At 53.1% G+C, this 16,026-nt stretch overlaps 1 protein-coding gene across 1 annotated transcript in view; it reads left to right on the top strand.

Annotated features, from left to right (window-relative positions):
- Positions 1 to 11,340, top strand: part of LOC117008243 (cartilage oligomeric matrix protein) — a 29,748-nt gene extending 18,408 nt beyond the window's left edge. Inside the window, 11 exon segments of the mRNA XM_033081921.2 lie at positions 1,086 to 1,245; positions 2,242 to 2,360; positions 4,024 to 4,076; positions 5,048 to 5,241; positions 6,197 to 6,375; positions 7,121 to 7,169; positions 8,591 to 8,787; positions 10,132 to 10,304; positions 10,953 to 11,019; positions 11,021 to 11,093; positions 11,208 to 11,340. Of these exon segments, the coding sequence (XP_032937812.1) occupies positions 1,086 to 1,245; positions 2,242 to 2,360; positions 4,024 to 4,076; positions 5,048 to 5,241; positions 6,197 to 6,375; positions 7,121 to 7,169; positions 8,591 to 8,787; positions 10,132 to 10,304; positions 10,953 to 11,019; positions 11,021 to 11,093; positions 11,208 to 11,254 (1,311 nt within the window). The 3' untranslated portion in view covers positions 11,255 to 11,340.
- The last annotated feature ends 4,686 nt before the right edge of the window (positions 11,341 to 16,026 follow it).

Genomic DNA, 16,026 nt, shown 5'->3' with positions numbered 1-16,026 from the left:
GGAAATTCAGAAGCCCCAGTGGGAATTCAGAGGTCCCAGTAGGAATTTAGAAAGCCCAGTGAGAATTCAGGGGTCCCAGTGGGAATTCAGGAGTCCCAGTGGGAATTCAGAGATCCCAGTGGGAATTCAGAGGTCCCAGTAGGAATTCAAAGGCCCCAGTAGGAATTCAGAGGTCCCAGTGGAAATTCAGGAGTCCCAATGGGAATTCAGGAGTCTCAGTGTGAATTCAGAGATCCCAGTAAGAATTCAGAAGCCCCAGTAGGAATTCAGAGGTCCCAGTGGGAATTCAGAAGCTCCAGTAGGAATTAAGAAACCCCGGTGGGAATTCAGAGGTCCCAGAGGGAATGTAGAAAGCCCAGTGAGAATTTAAAGGCTCCAGTGGGAATTCAGGAGCCCCAGTGGGAATTTCGAAATCCCAGTAGGAATTCAGAGGTCCCAGTGGGAATTCAGAGATCCCAGTGAGAGTTCAGAAGCCCCAGTGGGAATTCAGGGGTCCCAATAGGAATTCAAAGATCCCAGTAGGAATTAAGAAACCCCAGTAGGAATTCAGAGGTCCCAGTGGAAATTCAGGAGTCCCAATGGGAATTCAGGAGTCTCAGTGGGAATTCAGAGATCCCAGTAAGAATTCAGAGGTCCCAGAGGGAATTCAGGGGTCCCAGTAGGAATTAAGAAACCCCAGTAGGAATTCAGAGGTCCCAATGGGAATTTAGAAAGCCCAGTGAGAATTTAGAGGTTCCAGTGGGAATTCAGGAGCCCCAGTGGGAATTTAGAAATCCCAGTAGGAATTCAGGAGTCTCAGTGAGAATTCAGAAGCACCAGTGTGAATTCAGAAGCCCCAATAAGAATCCAGAAACCCCAGTAGGAATTCAGAAGCCCCTGTGAGAATTCAGAACCCCCAGCACCGCTCTGTTCCGCCTGCTCCGAGGATCCGAACAAAACCCGCCAGACAAACCTCCGGACACCGAGGGCTCCCCACGAGGGCTGGGAGTGAATCCTGGCTGGGGCCACCCCGAGGAGCTGCTGGTGTCCCCAGCGTGTCCCCAGCGTGTCCCCAGCGTGTCCCCAGCGTGTCCCCGTGCCTGCAGGACAACTGTGTGTACACGAGGAACGCGGACCAGCGCAACGCCGACAGGGACAACTTCGGGGACGCGTGTGACAACTGCCGGCAGGTGAAGAACAACGACCAGAAGGACATCGACGGGGACGGCAAGGGCGACGAGTGCGACGATGACATGGACGGCGACGGTGAGAGGCGGGCTGGTCCCTGGCAGCAGCCCCGGGGTGACAAACTGGGACAGTTCAGTGTCCCCAGCAGGGGTGACACTCTCACAGGGTGGTGCTCAATGATTTATTTGATTTATTATCGTTGGGGTCTGGTCTCACCTCTGAGATTTGGGTTTAATCCCAATTAATAATCCCCACACTGTGTCCTGCTGGCATCAATCCCAGGGTGACAAACTGGGACAGTTCGGTGTCCCCAGCAGAGGTGGCACTCTCACAGGGTGATGCTCAATGAAATTTTGGATTTATTATCATTGGGGTCTGGTGTCACCCTCCTGAGATTTGGATCTGGTCTCACCCCTCCTGCAATTTGGGTTTAATCCCAATTAATAATCCCCACACTTTGTCCTGCTGGCATCAATCCCAGGGTGACAAACTGGGACAGTTCAGTGTCCCCAGCAGGGGTGACACTCTCACAGGGTGGTGTTCAATGAAATTTTGGATTTATTATCATTGGGGTCTGGTCTCACCTCTTGTGATTTGGGTTTAATCCCAATTAATAATCCCCACATTGCTTCCTGCTGGCATCAGCCCCGGGGTGACAAACTGGGACAGTTCGGTGTCCCCAGCAGGGGTGGCACTCTCACAGGATGGTGCTCAATGATTTATTTAATTTATTATCGTTGGGGTCTGGTCTCATCCCCTGTGATTTTGGGTTTAATCCCAATTAATAATCCCCACACTGTGTCCTGCTGGCATCAATCCCAGGGTGACAAACTGGGACAGTTCAGTGTCCCCAGCAGGGGTGACACTCTCACAGGGTGGTGCTCAATGAAACTTTATTTTTTATCATTTTTATCATCCACAGTCACCCATTTTAAGGGATAAAATTGGGAATATCCAATCGTGGCTCCAGGCTCTCAGGGCTGTCCCTGGCAGTTTGCAAACTGAACTCATCACAAATTTTACACAAAATCGTTGCTTTATCCATGACTGAAATTTTTTTTTTGTGGATTCCAGGGATCAAAAACTCCATGGACAACTGCAGGAGAGTTCCCAACCCTGACCAGAGGGACGGGGACGGGGACGGCGTGGGGGACGCCTGTGACAGCTGCCCCAGCCTCAGCAACCCCGACCAGGTACAAACCCCAGAGCCCCAAAATTCCTGGGACACTGCCCAGGGGACACTGCCAGCTGCCACCCTAAAAATCCTGGGACACTGCCCAGGGGACACTGCCAGCTGCCACCCCAAAATTCCTGGGACACTGCCCAGGGGACACTGCCAGCTGCGACCCCTGTGCCACTGTCCAGGGGACACTGCCCAAGTGACACTGCCAGATGCCACCCCAAAAATCCTGAGACACTGCCCAGGTGTCACTTCACCACCCCAAAAATCCTGTGACACTGTCCAGGTGACACTGCCAGCTGCCACCCCAAAAATTCAGTGCCACTGTTGAGGTGACACTTCAGCTACCATCCCAAAATTCTTGTGACACTGCCCAGGTGACACTGCCAGCTGCTGCTCCAAAATTCCTGTGCCCCAAAAATCCGGTGACACTGCCAGCTGCCACCTGAAAAATCCTGTGACACTGCCCAGGTGTCACTTCACCACCCCAAAATTCCTGTGACACTGTCCAAGTGTCACTTCAGCTGCCACCCCAAAAATCCTGTGACACTGTCGAGGTGACACTGCCAACTGCCACCCCAAAAATCCTGTGCCGCTGCCCAGGAGTCACTTCAGCTGCCACCTCAGTGACACTGCCCAGGGGACACTGCCAGCTGCTGCTTCAAAATTCCTGTGCCCCAAAAATCCGGTGACATTGCCATCTGCCACCTCAAAAATCCAGTGCCACTGCCCAGGTGTCACTTCACCACCCCAAAAATCCTGTGACCCTGCCCAGGTGACACTGCCAGCTGCCACCCCAGTGCCACTGTCGAGGTGTCACTGCCAGCTGCCTCCCCAAAAATCCTGTGACACTGCCCAGGTGTCACTTCACCACCCCAAAAATCCTGTGACACTGCCCAGGGGACATTTCAGCTGCCGCCCCTGTGCCACTGCCCAGATGACACTGCCCAAGTGACACTGCCAGCTGCCACCCCAAAAATCCAGTGACACTGCCCAGGGGACATTTCAGCTGCCACCTCTGTGCCACTGCCCAGGTGTCACTTCACCACCCCAAAATTCCTGTGCCACTGTCCAGGTGACACTGCCAGCTGCCACCCCAAAAATCCTGTGCCCCAAAATTCCGGTGACATTGCCAGCTACCTTCCCAAAAATCCTGTGACACTGTCCAGGTGTCACTTCACCACCCCAAAAATCCTGTGACACTGCCCAGGGGACACTGCCAGCTGCCACCCCAAAAATTCCTGTGACACTGCCCAGGTGACACTTCAGCTGCCACCCCAAAAATCCAGTGCCACTGCCCAGGTGACACTGCCAGCTGCTGCTCCAAAATTCCTGTGCCCCAAAAATCCGGTGACACTGCCAACTGCCACCTCAAAATTCCTGTGACACTGCCCAGGTGACACTTCAGCCGCCACCTCAAAATTCCTGTGCCACTGCCCAGGTGTCACTTCACCACCCCAAAAATCCTGGGACACTGCCCAGGTGACACTTCAGCTGCCACCCCTGTGCCACTGTCCAGGGGACACTGCCAGCTGCCACCCCAAAATTCCCTGACAAGCTCAGAATTCCCCCCAAACCCCACACAATCTCTGCTGTTGCCTCTCTGTTTCTTTCTTGCCTTTTCCCCTGGAAAATTGAAATTGTTTTTATTTTTATTTTTATTTTTATTTTTTTAGAAAGACACAGACCACGACCTGGTGGGAGATGAGTGTGACACCAACCAGGACAGGTGAGCTGCACAATTCAGAATTGTGATTGTTGGTGTGGAATGCTGGGGATGAGGGGACCAAAGGGGCTGTGACAACCTGGCCTGGCCTTGTCCTGGAAAAAAGGGAAGTTTAGAGGAGGAGTTTTCTTCAGACCTCACAAAAAGTGACCACGGTCTGGTGGCCATGGCTAATGTGTCATTGTCCCTGTCCCTGGCTGGGGGTGGTGGCCATGGCTGTGTCCCTGTATGGTGGCCATGGCTAATGTGTCACATCCCTGTCCCATTCCTGTCCCATGGCCATGGCTGACATGTCCTGTCCTTTGGCCATGGCTAATGTGTCATTGTCCCTGTCCCTGTCTGGGGTTGGTGGCCATGGCTAACTGTCCCTGTCCCATCCCTGTCCCATTCCTGTCCCTGTCCCATGGCCATGGCTGTGTCCCTTTCCCTGTCCCATTCCCATCCCAGTCCCACGGCCATGGCTAACATCTCCCTGTCCTGTCCCGTCCCTGTCCCTTTCCCTGTCCCTGTCCTTGTCCCATCCCCGTCCCTGTCCCCATCCCTGTCCTTTTTGCTGTCCCTGTCCCACCCCTGTCCCATCCCTGTCCCTTTCCCTGTCCCTGTCCCATGGCCATGTCTAACGTGTCCTGTCCCGTGTCCTGTCCCGTGTCCTGTCCCATCCCTGTCCCATCCCTGTCCCATCCCTGTCCCATCCCTGTGTCCCTGTCCCTTTCCCTGTCCCCGTCCCTGTCCCCATCCCTGTCCCTGTGTCCCTGTCCCCATCCCTGTCCCTTTCCTTGTCCCCGTCCCTGTCCCATCCCTGTCCCATCCCTGTCCCTGTGTCCCTGTCCCATCCCTGTCCCCATCCCTGTCCCTGTCCCATCCCTGTCCCAGTCCCATGGCCATGTCTAACGTGTCCCATCCCTGTCCCTGTCCCCATCCCTGTCCCATTCCTGTCCCATGGCCATGTCTAACGTGTCCCGTCCCTGTCGCAGTGACGGCGACGGCCACCAGGACTCTCGGGACAATTGTCCCTCAGTGCCCAACAGCTCCCAGGTGGACACGGACGGGGACGGGCTGGGGGACGAGTGTGACGAGGACGATGATGACGATGGCATCCCCGACTTCCGCCCGCCCGGCCCCGACAACTGCCGGCTGGTCCCCAACCCCGGGCAGGAGGACTCGGATGGTGAGGGGGAGATGGGGAGATGGGGGAGCTGGGGGATTTGGGGGATCCCTGGGGGATTTGGGGATTTTGGGGATCTGGGGATCCCTGGGGGATCCTTGGGGGATCCTTGGGGGATTTGGGGATCTGGAGGATCTGGGGGATTGGGGGGATCCCTGGGGGATTGGGGGGATCTGGGGGATCTTGGGATCCCTGGGGGATCTGAGGGATCTGGGGGATTTGGGGGCTCCCTGGGGGATTTGGGAATCTGGGGATCCCTGGGGGATTTGAGGGTCTGGGGGATTTCAGGATCCCTGGGGGATTTGGGGGATCCCTGGGGGATTTGGGGGATTTGGGGATCTGGGGATCCCTGGGGGATTTGGGGAATCTGGGGATCTCTGGGGGATCTGGGGATCCCTGGGGGATTTGGGGGATCTGGGGATCCCTGGGGGATTTGGGGGATGTTGGAATCTCTGGGGGTTTGGGAGGATCTGGGGATTTGGGGATCTCTGGGGGATTTGGAGGATTTGGAGTATTTTTATCTGGGATCAGGTTTGGGATCAGGTTTGGGATCACATTTAGGGTCAGGTTTGGGATCATGTTTTGGGTCAGGTTTGGGATCACATTTAGGATCAGGTTTGGGATCAGGTTTAGGATCATGTTTGGGGTCAGGACCATGTTTGGGATCAGGTTTGGGATCAGGGCTGGGATCAGGGCTGGGTTTAGGTTTGGGATCATGTTTGGAATCACATTTAGGATCAGGTTTGGGATCAGGTTTGGGATCAGGTTTGGGATCAGATTTGGGATCAGATTTGGGATCACATTTAGGGTCAGGTTTGGGATCAGTTGTGGGGTCAGGTTTGGGATCATGTTTGGGATCACATTTAGGATCAGGTTTGGGATCAGGTTTGGGATCACATTTAGGGTCAGTTTTGGGATCAGTTTAGGGTCAGGTTTAGGATCAGGCTCTCTCTCCCAGGGGACGGCGTGGGGAACCTGTGCGAGGACGACTTCGACAGGGACATGGTGATCGACAGGATCGATGTGTGCCCTGAGAACGCCCAGGTGACCCTGACCGACTTCAGGGCCTTCCAGACCGTGGTGCTGGACCCCGAGGGGGACGCCCAGATCGACCCCAACTGGATCGTGCTCAACCAGGTGAGAGGAGAGAGCTGCAGGTGAGAGAGAGGGTGGAGAGAGTGGGGAGAGCTGCAGGTCAGAGAGAGTGGGGAGAGCTGCAGGTGAGGAAAGAGCTGCAGGTGAGAGCTGCAGGTGAGGAGAGTGGGGAGAGAGAGTGGGGAGTGAGGAGAGCTGCAGGTGAGGAGAGCTCCAGCTGAGGACAGATCCAGGTGGAGACAGATCCAGATGGGGACAGCTCCAGGTGAGGACAATTCCAGGTGAGAGAGCTGCAGGTGCTGACAGCTCCAGGTGGGAGCTGCAGGTGAGGAGAGAGTGGGGAGAGCTGCAGGTGAGGACAAGTCCAGGTGGGGAGAGCTCCAGGTGGGGAGAGCTCCAGGTGGGGAGAGCTCCAGGTGAGGGACAGCTCCAGGTGGGGAAAGCTCCAGGTGGGGACAGCTCCAGGTGGGGACAGCTCCAGGTGAGAGCTCCAGGTGGGGAGAGCTCCAGGTGAGGGCAGCTCCAGGTGGGGACAGCTCCAGATGAGAGCTCCAGGTGGGGACAGCTCCAGGTGAGGACAGATCCAGGTGAGAGCTCCAGGTGGGGATAGCTCCAGGTGAGGACAGATCCAGGTGGGGACAGCTCCAGGTGGGGACAGCCCTGCAGGGTTTCCCCTAAAAGGCGCCGCAGCCTCCCTGGTTCTGCAGCCCCAAATCCCCGGGGCAGCCCCAGAGGGGATTTGCTGTGGCTGGAGCTGCACTGCAGAGTCCCCCTCCCTCTTCCCCAGGGCATGGAGATTGTGCAGACCATGAACAGCGACCCTGGCCTGGCTGTAGGTGAGAATTTCCCTCTGGGAAATCACAATCATCACTCAGTGCAGCTTCCATCAGCCACTGCTCCCTGCACCGAGTCCAGAGTGCCCTGAGAGCCCTCCCCAGCTGGGTGCTGCCTGTTTAACCCTTTGTGAAACCTCCCCAGCTGGGTGCTGCCTGTTTAACCCTTTGTGAAACCTCCCCAGCTGGGTGCTGCCTGTTTAACCCTTCAGAGCCCTCCCCAGCTGGATGCTGCCTGTTTTACCCTTTGTGAAACCTCCCCAGCTGGGTGCTGCCTGTTTTACTCCTGCCAAACCTCCCCAGCTGGGTGCTGCCTGTTTTACTCCTGCCAAACCTCCCCAGCTGGGTGCTGCCTGTTTTACCCTTGGTGCTGCCTGTTTTACCCCTGGGTGCAGAGCTGTGTTTCCTCTGGCTCTGTTTTCCCTGGGTGCAGAGCTGTGTTTTGCCCAGCTGGATCCTGGCTGTTTTTTCCATGGGTCCTGGCTGTGTTTTACCCCTGGGTGCAGAGCTGTGTTTTCCCTGGCTCTGTTTTCCCTGGGTGCAAAGCTCTATTTTCCCTGGCTGTGTTCCCCTGGGTGCAGAGTTCTGTTTTCCCCTGGGTGCAGAGCTCTATTTCCCCTCGTTCTGTTTCCCTTGGGTCCTGGCTCTGTTTCCCCTGGGTGCAGAGCTCTATTTCCCCTCGTTCTGTTTCCCTTGGGTCCTGGCTCTGTTTCCCCTGGGTGCAGAGCTCTGTTTCCCCTGGCTCTGTTCTCCCTGGCTGTGTTTCTTCTGGGTGCAGAGCTCTATTTTCCCTGGCTGTGTTCCCCTGGGTGCAGAGCTCTGTTTCCCCTGGGTGCAGGACTCTGTTCTCCCTGCCTCTGTTTCCCCTGGCTCTGTTCCCCTGGGTGCAGAGCTCTGTTTCCCCTGGCTCTGTTTTCCCCTGGGTGCAGGACTCTGTTCTCCCTGGCTGTGTTTTCCCTGCCTCTGTTCTCCCTGGATGCAGAGCTCTGTTCTCCCTGGCTCTGTTTCCCCTGGGTGTAGGACTCTGTTCTCCCTGCCTCTGTTCTCCCTGGCTGTGTTTCTCCTGGGTGCAGAGCTCCATTTTCCCCTGGGTACAGAGCTCTGTTTCCCCTGGCTCTATTTCCCCTGCCTCTGTTCTCCCTGGCTCTGTTCTCCTGGGTGCAGAGCTCTGTTTTTCCCTGGGTGCAGAGTTCTATTTTCCCTGGCTCTATTTTCCCTGGCTGTGTTTTACCCCTGGCTCTGTTCTCCCTGGGTGCAGAGCTCTATTTCCCCTGGCTGTGTTCCCCTGAGTGCAGGCCTCTGTTTCCCCTGCCTCTGTTTCCCCTGGCTCTGTTTTACCCCTGGCTCTGTTCTCCCTGGGTGCAGAGCTCTATTTCCCCTGGCTCTGTTTCTCCTGGGTGCAGAGCTCTTTTCTGTCCCGGCAGGGTACACAGCCTTTAACGGGGTGGATTTCGAGGGCACCTTCCACGTCAACACGGCCACGGACGACGACTACGCCGGCTTCATCTTCGGCTACCAGGACAGCTCCAGCTTCTACGTGGTGATGTGGAAGCAGATGGAGCAAACCTACTGGCAGGCCAACCCCTTCAGGGCCGTGGCAGAGCCGGGCATCCAGCTGAAGGTGAATCCCTGCAGGAATTCCGGGTGCATTCCTGCCCGGGGATGAGCAGCTCTGCAGGATCTCTGTGCAATACTGGCTGTGAGAGTTGGATGGAGATGGAGAATTCAGAGAGCTCTCTTCATTGCACAGATGAGATTCCAGCAGCTGTGCAGGATCTCTGTGCTGGCTGTGAGAGTTGATGGAGAATTCAGAGAGCTCTCAAAGCTGCACAGACAAGGTTTACAGCAGCTCTGCAGAATCTCTGTGCACACTCTGGCTGTGAGAGCTGATGGAGAATTCAGAGCTCTCTTCATTGCACAGATGAGGTTCCAGCAGCTGTGCAGGATCTCTGTGCACACTGTCTGTGAGAGCTGATGGAGAATTCAGAGAGCTCTCTTTATTGCACAGACAAGGTTTACAGCAGCTCTGCAGGATCTCTGTGCAATACTGGCAGTGAGAGCTGGGCAGGGATGGAGAATTCAGAGAGCTCTCAAAGTTGTTCATTGCACAGACAAGATTTACAGCAACACTGGCTGTGAGAGCTGATGGAGATGGAGAATTCAGAGAGCTCTCTTCATTGCACAGATGAGGTTCCAGCAGCTGTGCAGGATCTCTGTGCACACTGGCTGAGAGCTGATGGAGAATTCAGAGCTCTCTTTATTGCACAGGGTCCAGCAGCTGTGCAGGATCTCTGTGCTGGCAGTGAGAGTTGGATGGAGAATTCAGAGAGCTCTCAAAGCTGCACAGATGAGGTTCCAGCAGCTCTGCAGGATCTTTGTGCACACTCTGGCTGTGAGAGCTGTGGCATGGAGAATTCAGAGAGCTCTCTTCATTGCACAGACAAGGTTTACAGCAGCTGTGGGTCGTGGGTGAGCCCAGAGCTGATGTCCTGAAGCTCTGTTTCATTCATGTCACACAGCTTTATATTGATTTCTTTGCTGTGCATCTTATTACAAAACAGCCAATCAATAATTTACTATGACCTGTAACCAATCCTAACTACCAGCATTACCACAGTCCTGTTACTGTTTTCCAATCACAAATGATTAGTGTGTTATAGTTTAAACTAGAAGTTGTTTTTCAGTTTTCTTGCAGTGGAAAATTCTGAGATCTTTACCTGCAGCATTGGTTTTCTTGTTTGCCTGTGAAAATCTTTTTGCTTGGTAAAAAGTTCTTTTGTTTGAAAGTCATGAAAGCCCCTTCCAACCCACTTGCTATTCTTTTCTTCTATATCAAAACTTGCTTTCATTTCTATTCCTCCCTCAGATTCTCCATTCAAAGATCTTTTGTTCTACACAAATATCCGTGAGCCCTTGCTGTCAAATCCTCCTTCCCAACATCTGACCAGGCTCTCCTCTGTCCCAGGCAGTGAAATCCAAAACAGGGCCCGGGGAGTACCTGAGGAACTCCCTGTGGCACACGGGGGACACCACGGACCAGGTGAAGCTGCTCTGGAAGGACCCCAGGAATTCGGGCTGGAAGGACAAGACCTCGTACCGCTGGTTCCTGCAGCACCGGCCCCAGGTGGGCTACATCAGGTGAGCCAGGCCAGGGCAGGGAATGTCTCAGGGCCACACCTGGGAATGTCGGAGCTCCTGTCCCTCCCTGCCTTGTCCCCTCCATGGGATCTCCTGTCTCTCCTTTGTCCCTTCTTGTCCCTCCCTGCCTTGTCCCTTCCATGGCAGCTCCTGTCCCTCCTTTTTCCCGTTTTCTGGGAACCCTTGTCCCTCCTTTTTCCCCTCCATGAGATCTCCTGTTACTCCTTTGTCCCTTCCTGTCCCTCCCTGCCTCATCCCCTCCAGGGAAGCTCCTGTCCCTCCTTTGTCCCTTCTTGTCACTCCCTGCCTTGTTCCCTCCATGGGATCTCCTGTCCCTCCTTTTCCCCCTTCCCTGGGATCTCCTGTCCCTCCTTTGTCCCCTCCAGGGCAGCCCCTGACACTCCTTTGTCCCTTCCTGACCCTCCCTGCCTTGTTCCCTTCCCTTGGAGCTCCTGTCCCTCCATTGTCCCTTCCTGTCCCTCCTTGCCTTGTCCCCTTCCCTGGGATCTCCTGTCCCTCCTTTTTCCCCTCCAGGGCACCTCCTGTCCCTCCTTTGTCCCTTCCTGTCACTCCCTGCCTTGTCCCCTCCATGGGAACCCCTGTCCCTCCTCTGTCCCCTGCTGTCACCCCCTCCTCTGTCCCCTGCAGGGCTCGGTTCTATGAAGGCCCCGAGGTGGTGGCAGACACGGGGGTTGTCCTGGACACCACCATGCGGGGGGGGGCGCCTCGGGGTGTTCTGCTTCTCCCAGGAGAACATCATCTGGTCCAACCTGCGCTACCGCTGCAACGGTGAGTGTCAGCCCCGCAATTCTGCTGCTCCATCCCCACCCTCACCTGCCCAAACAGGACCTGAGCCCCTTTCCCTGCTGTCCTCCCCTGATGTCCCTGTGCTGCCATCCCCAGACACCATCCCAGAGGACTACGAGACGTTCCGGGAGCAGCAGAACTGAGCCCAGCCCGGTGCCTGCAGCCCCTCCTGCTTCCTGCTCCTGCTCTGGACCCTCCCAGCGCTGCCTCACAGCCTCCAGCTCCCCTTCCCCACCAGCACATCCCTGAAATTGTTCCACAAATCCTCTGGGAAGGGCAGAGGTGGACACAGGGAGCCTGAGCTGCTCCCTGCACAGCTGGGATGGTTGGAGTCAGTCTGGGGAGGATTCCCAGGAATCTTCTCCCTGTCCAAGGCTCCTGAGAATCAGTGCTGGTTTCCTTCTCAGGATCTGCTGCAAAGCAAACCCAGCACCAGTCTGAGAAGGGCCAAGTTGCTCATTTTAATAAATGAAAAAAAAAAAAAGCACTTTAAGGAGAGTCTTTGTTCTGGAATGTTGGGTAATAAACACTTGGAATGCTGGATAATAAATTCTGGATTTCTCCTTGGTCATGTGTGTGTTCTCTGAGCTCTTCTGGAGCTTTTCCTTTGCAGATGAGGAGGGAGGAGCCCCCAGGGCTGAGCTCAGTGGGGCTGGGTTGGGAATTCCCTTGGAAATGCCAAAGAATGGAGGGGATGTCTCAGGAGCTCCAGGTGACACCTGTGGAGTTTAAACTCTCTGTGTCCCAGGCTGGGCACTGAAGAAAGAGTCAGGAATCTTCTTCTGTGGTTTCCAGTTATTTATTTTATCTCAGCTAAGAAGTTCTTTCCCTCAGCAGGTCAGCCCCAGACACACTGCCCACCCTGGGACACCATTTTTATACTATAAAATACATTATTGTATACTATTAAAAACATTATTTACAATTATCTCCCACTGTTTATCACTTGTACAGTCCAGTTCTACTCTAAATCAATCCAAAAGTGTCACCCTCATCCAAAGGATGGATGCCAAAAAGAAGAAAGGACAGAATACACCCAAATTCTTCCATCTTGACCCTGAACTTCTATTCTTAAAAAATCTTAAAAATTTCCTTTTTCACCCTGTGATAAACTAATTTAAACTCTGCTGATTTTCTGTGCCTTGTAACTCTTCATGCAAAGGTTGTGATTTTTCCCAGGGGTTGAAATTAAAGGTTCAGGGGTCCTGGGCTCTGTGCTGAGGTCTCTGAACCCCTGGCAGGGTCTGGAACCATCCTGAGGAATTTCCTGGGGTCCCTTTGCCTCTCCTGGGAATTTGGAATTTCCTTGGAAATGCCAATGCAGGGAGGTTCCTTTTCCTCTCCTGGGAATTTGGAATTTCCCTGCCCTGCCTGGTTCTCTCTGGAACAACAAATTCAGGTTTGGTGCTGGGTTTGTGCTCCACAATCTGCTGAGGGGCTGGGAATGCTCCTGGCACTGCCATGGGAAAGGTTTTTCCATCAATCTGGGGAGTTTTAAATCCCTGCCAGGTATCCAAGGGAACATTTTGGGGAAATAAATTCAGACCCCACAAGGTTTTGGAGCAGGTGCAATTTCCCCTTGGAGAAATTTTCAGTTTTCAACTGAAATAATCTGATTTTGCCATTTCTTTATCAACACTGAGCCCCCCAAATCGACAACAAACAAAACTGAAAAAAGCTGAGCAGCCAGAGGCAAAAACTTTATTTCATTTCCTTTACAAAGAATGCAAAGATACAGAGAAGCCTTCACACAAAAAAATCGAGGTGGGAAAGGATCACAGAGCTGAGCTGGGTTTTCACATCAGGTCTGGTTGCAAACATTTAAAGCCAAGGTCGGTTCACCCAGAGAAAAACACAATAAATAAATTTTTGCTGCATTTCTGTGTCCCTGCTGCTGCACTGAGCAGGCTTTGTTTGCATAAATCAATGAAATCACCCACGAATTGTCTGAATAAAAAAGGTTTTGCTTGTCCAGAGCAGCATTTTTAGGCTGAAAATGCATAATTTGGGTTTATTTCCCCCAAATCAACCCCCTCCATGTCAGGCTTGGCTGCCACTGAGGCACTGCAGGGTTGGGTTGGATAAAATCAAAATTTCCTTCAGGAGCACAAACACCTTCAGTTCCCCCAGCAGGGAATAAAGGAAGAGCTCAAAGTTCTGATTCCTGCCCAAAAAAATCCCCTCAGGGTCTCCTGTCCTGTTTTCTCAGGGGTTTTTGGGTGCCCCAGGGTTTGCTGCCACTGCTCCTGCCAGGAATATTCAGGAATATTCAGGAATATTCAGGATCCAACCAGGTTTGGTTTAAGGAGCCTCAAACCCCTCAGAATTTCCCTCTACAAAATCACAGAGCTTGGACACCCAACATCCTGCAAGGATGGAAACACCACCTTTATCTCCTCCTTTAATACCTTAAAAATCCCAAATCTGATCCCAACTGAACCTTTTAAAGAACTGAACCCAGGGTATTTGGGAAGGGCTTTTCCTGCTGGGCAAACATCTGGTTAAATTCCAAAAATTCCCTTTTGTGCCATAATTCAGCTCCATTTCGTTTTTCCTTCAGGAATTTTACAACTCCCCTATTTCAGAAAGGGCAGAAATAATTTTTAGGTTTAGGATGGAGATTTTTCATCCCTTTTTTATCCCCTAAATCACTGAGAGCAGATTGAGGAAGGCCTGGGAGTGCTGGAGCAGCCACAGGAGCAATCCCAGCTCTGGAATTGTGGCTCACAGGAGGTGACACCAGGGTGGCACTGAGCTGGGTGTGTCCCTTGTCCCCTCAGGGAAAGGAAAATCAAGGACCCCAAGGCAGAACCATCCCCGTGTCCATCCCAAATCACCGGCACAGGGGATGAAAACAACAAAAACTTCACCCAAAGGACACAGAAATACTAAAATTTAACAGGTTTAGGTCTGACCCAAAGCCCCCAGCAAGGCCAGGTCCTGTCCCTGTCCCTGTCTCTGTCCCTGTCCCTGTCCCTGTCCCTATCTGGGCCTGGGGACATCCCAAACCCTCCTGGGACACCCCAAACCCACTTGGGGACATCTCAAACCCTCCTGGGACATCCCAAACCGTCTTGGGGACATCCCAAACCCTCCTTGGGACATCCCAAACCCTTCTGGGGACATCCCAAACCCTTCTGGGGACATCCCAAACCCTTCTGGGGACACCTCAAACCCTCCTGGGACATCCCAAACCCTCTTGGGGACATCCCAAACCGACCTGGGACATCCCAAACTCACCTGGGGACACCCTAAACCCTCCTGGGGACATCTCAAACCCTTCTGGGGACACCTCAAACCCTCCTGGGGACATCTCAAACCCTCCTGGGGACATCCCAAACCTTCCTGGGGACATCCCAAATCCTCCTGGGACACCTCAAACCCTCTTGGGGACACCTCAAACCCTTCTGGGGACATCCCAAACCCACCTGGGGACACCCCAAACCCACTTGGGGACATCTCAAACCCTTCTGGGGACACCCCAAACCCACCTGGGGACACCCCAAACCCTCCTGGGGACACCCCAAATCCTCTTGGGGACATCCCAAACCCACCTGGACCCTGCTCTGGGTGGACTGGGGGTCTCCAAGGTCCCCTCCAAGTCCAAACTCTTCTGGGATCCCTGGGTGTCCTGTGAGGATCCCTGGGTGTCCTGTGAGGATCTTTGGGGTCCCTGTGATGATCCCTGGGGTCCCTGTGAGGATCTTTGGGGTCCCTGTGAGGATCCCTGGGGTCCCTGTGAGGATCCCTGGGGTGCCCTGTGAGGATCTTTGGGGTCTCTCCCAGCTCAGGATATTCCAGGATTCCAGGGCTGGGATTTCAGGATTCAAACTCAACTCTCTGCTCTTCCCTCCCAGGAGCAATTCCCACACAGCCCAGCTGTGTTTGGGATTCCTTTTTTTTTTTTTTTTCTCCCATGGGATTTTCTCCCTTTTCCCCATGGGATCCTCTCCCTTTTTTCCAGACATTATCTCCCTTTTTTTTGCAGAGATCCTCTCCCTTTTTTTCCAGACATTCTATTCCTTTTTTGAAGACATTATCTCCCTTTTTTCAATGGGATCCTCTCCCTTTTTTGCAGAGATTCTCTCCCTTTTTTTCCAGACATTATCTCCCTTTTTTCCAGACATTATCTCCCTTTTTTCAATGGGATTTTCTCCCTTTCTTCAATGGGATTTTCTCCCTTTTTCCCATGGGATCCTCCCTTTTTTTGCAGACATCCTCTCCCTTTTCCCCATAGGATTTTCTCCTTTTTTTCAATGGGATCCTCTCCCTTTTTTCCAGACATTTTCTCCCTTTTTTGCAGAGATTCTTTCCCTTTTTCCCATGGGATCCTCTCCCTTTTATTCCAGACATTATCTCCCTTTTTTCTTTTCTTTCCTTTCCCTTTTTTTCCATGGGATCCTCTCCCTTTTTCCATGGGATTTTCTCCCTTTTTCCCATGGGATCCTCTCCCTTTTTTTCCAGACATTATCTCCCTTTTTTGCAGAGATTCTTTCCCTTTTCCCCATGGGATTTTCTCCCTTTTATTCCAGACATTCTCTCCCTTCTTTGCAGAGATTCTTTCCCTTTTTTCCATGGGATGCTCTCCCTTTTTCCATGGGATTTTCTCCCTTTTTCCCATGGGATCCTCTCCCTTTTTCTCCAGACATTATCTCCCTTTTTTTTCTTTTCTTTCCCTTTTTTTCCATGGGATTTTTTCCCATTTCCCCATGGGATCCTCTCCCTTTTTTTCCAGACATTCTCTCCCTTTTTTCAATGGGATTTTTCTCCCTTTTTCCCATGGGATCCTCTCCTTTTTTTCAATGGGATCCTCTCCCTTTTTTCCAGACATTTTCTCCCTTTTTTTCTTTTCTTTCCCTTTTTTTCCCCATGGGATTTTCTCCCTTTTCCCCACAGGATCCTCTCCCTTTCCCCC

Source organism: Catharus ustulatus, chromosome 29 (genome assembly GCF_009819885.2).
Source record: "Catharus ustulatus isolate bCatUst1 chromosome 29, bCatUst1.pri.v2, whole genome shotgun sequence".
NCBI lineage: Eukaryota > Metazoa > Chordata > Aves > Passeriformes > Turdidae > Catharus > Catharus ustulatus.
Note: the sequence above shows the minus strand (reverse complement) of the source record. Positions and strands in the feature narration are given on the sequence as shown.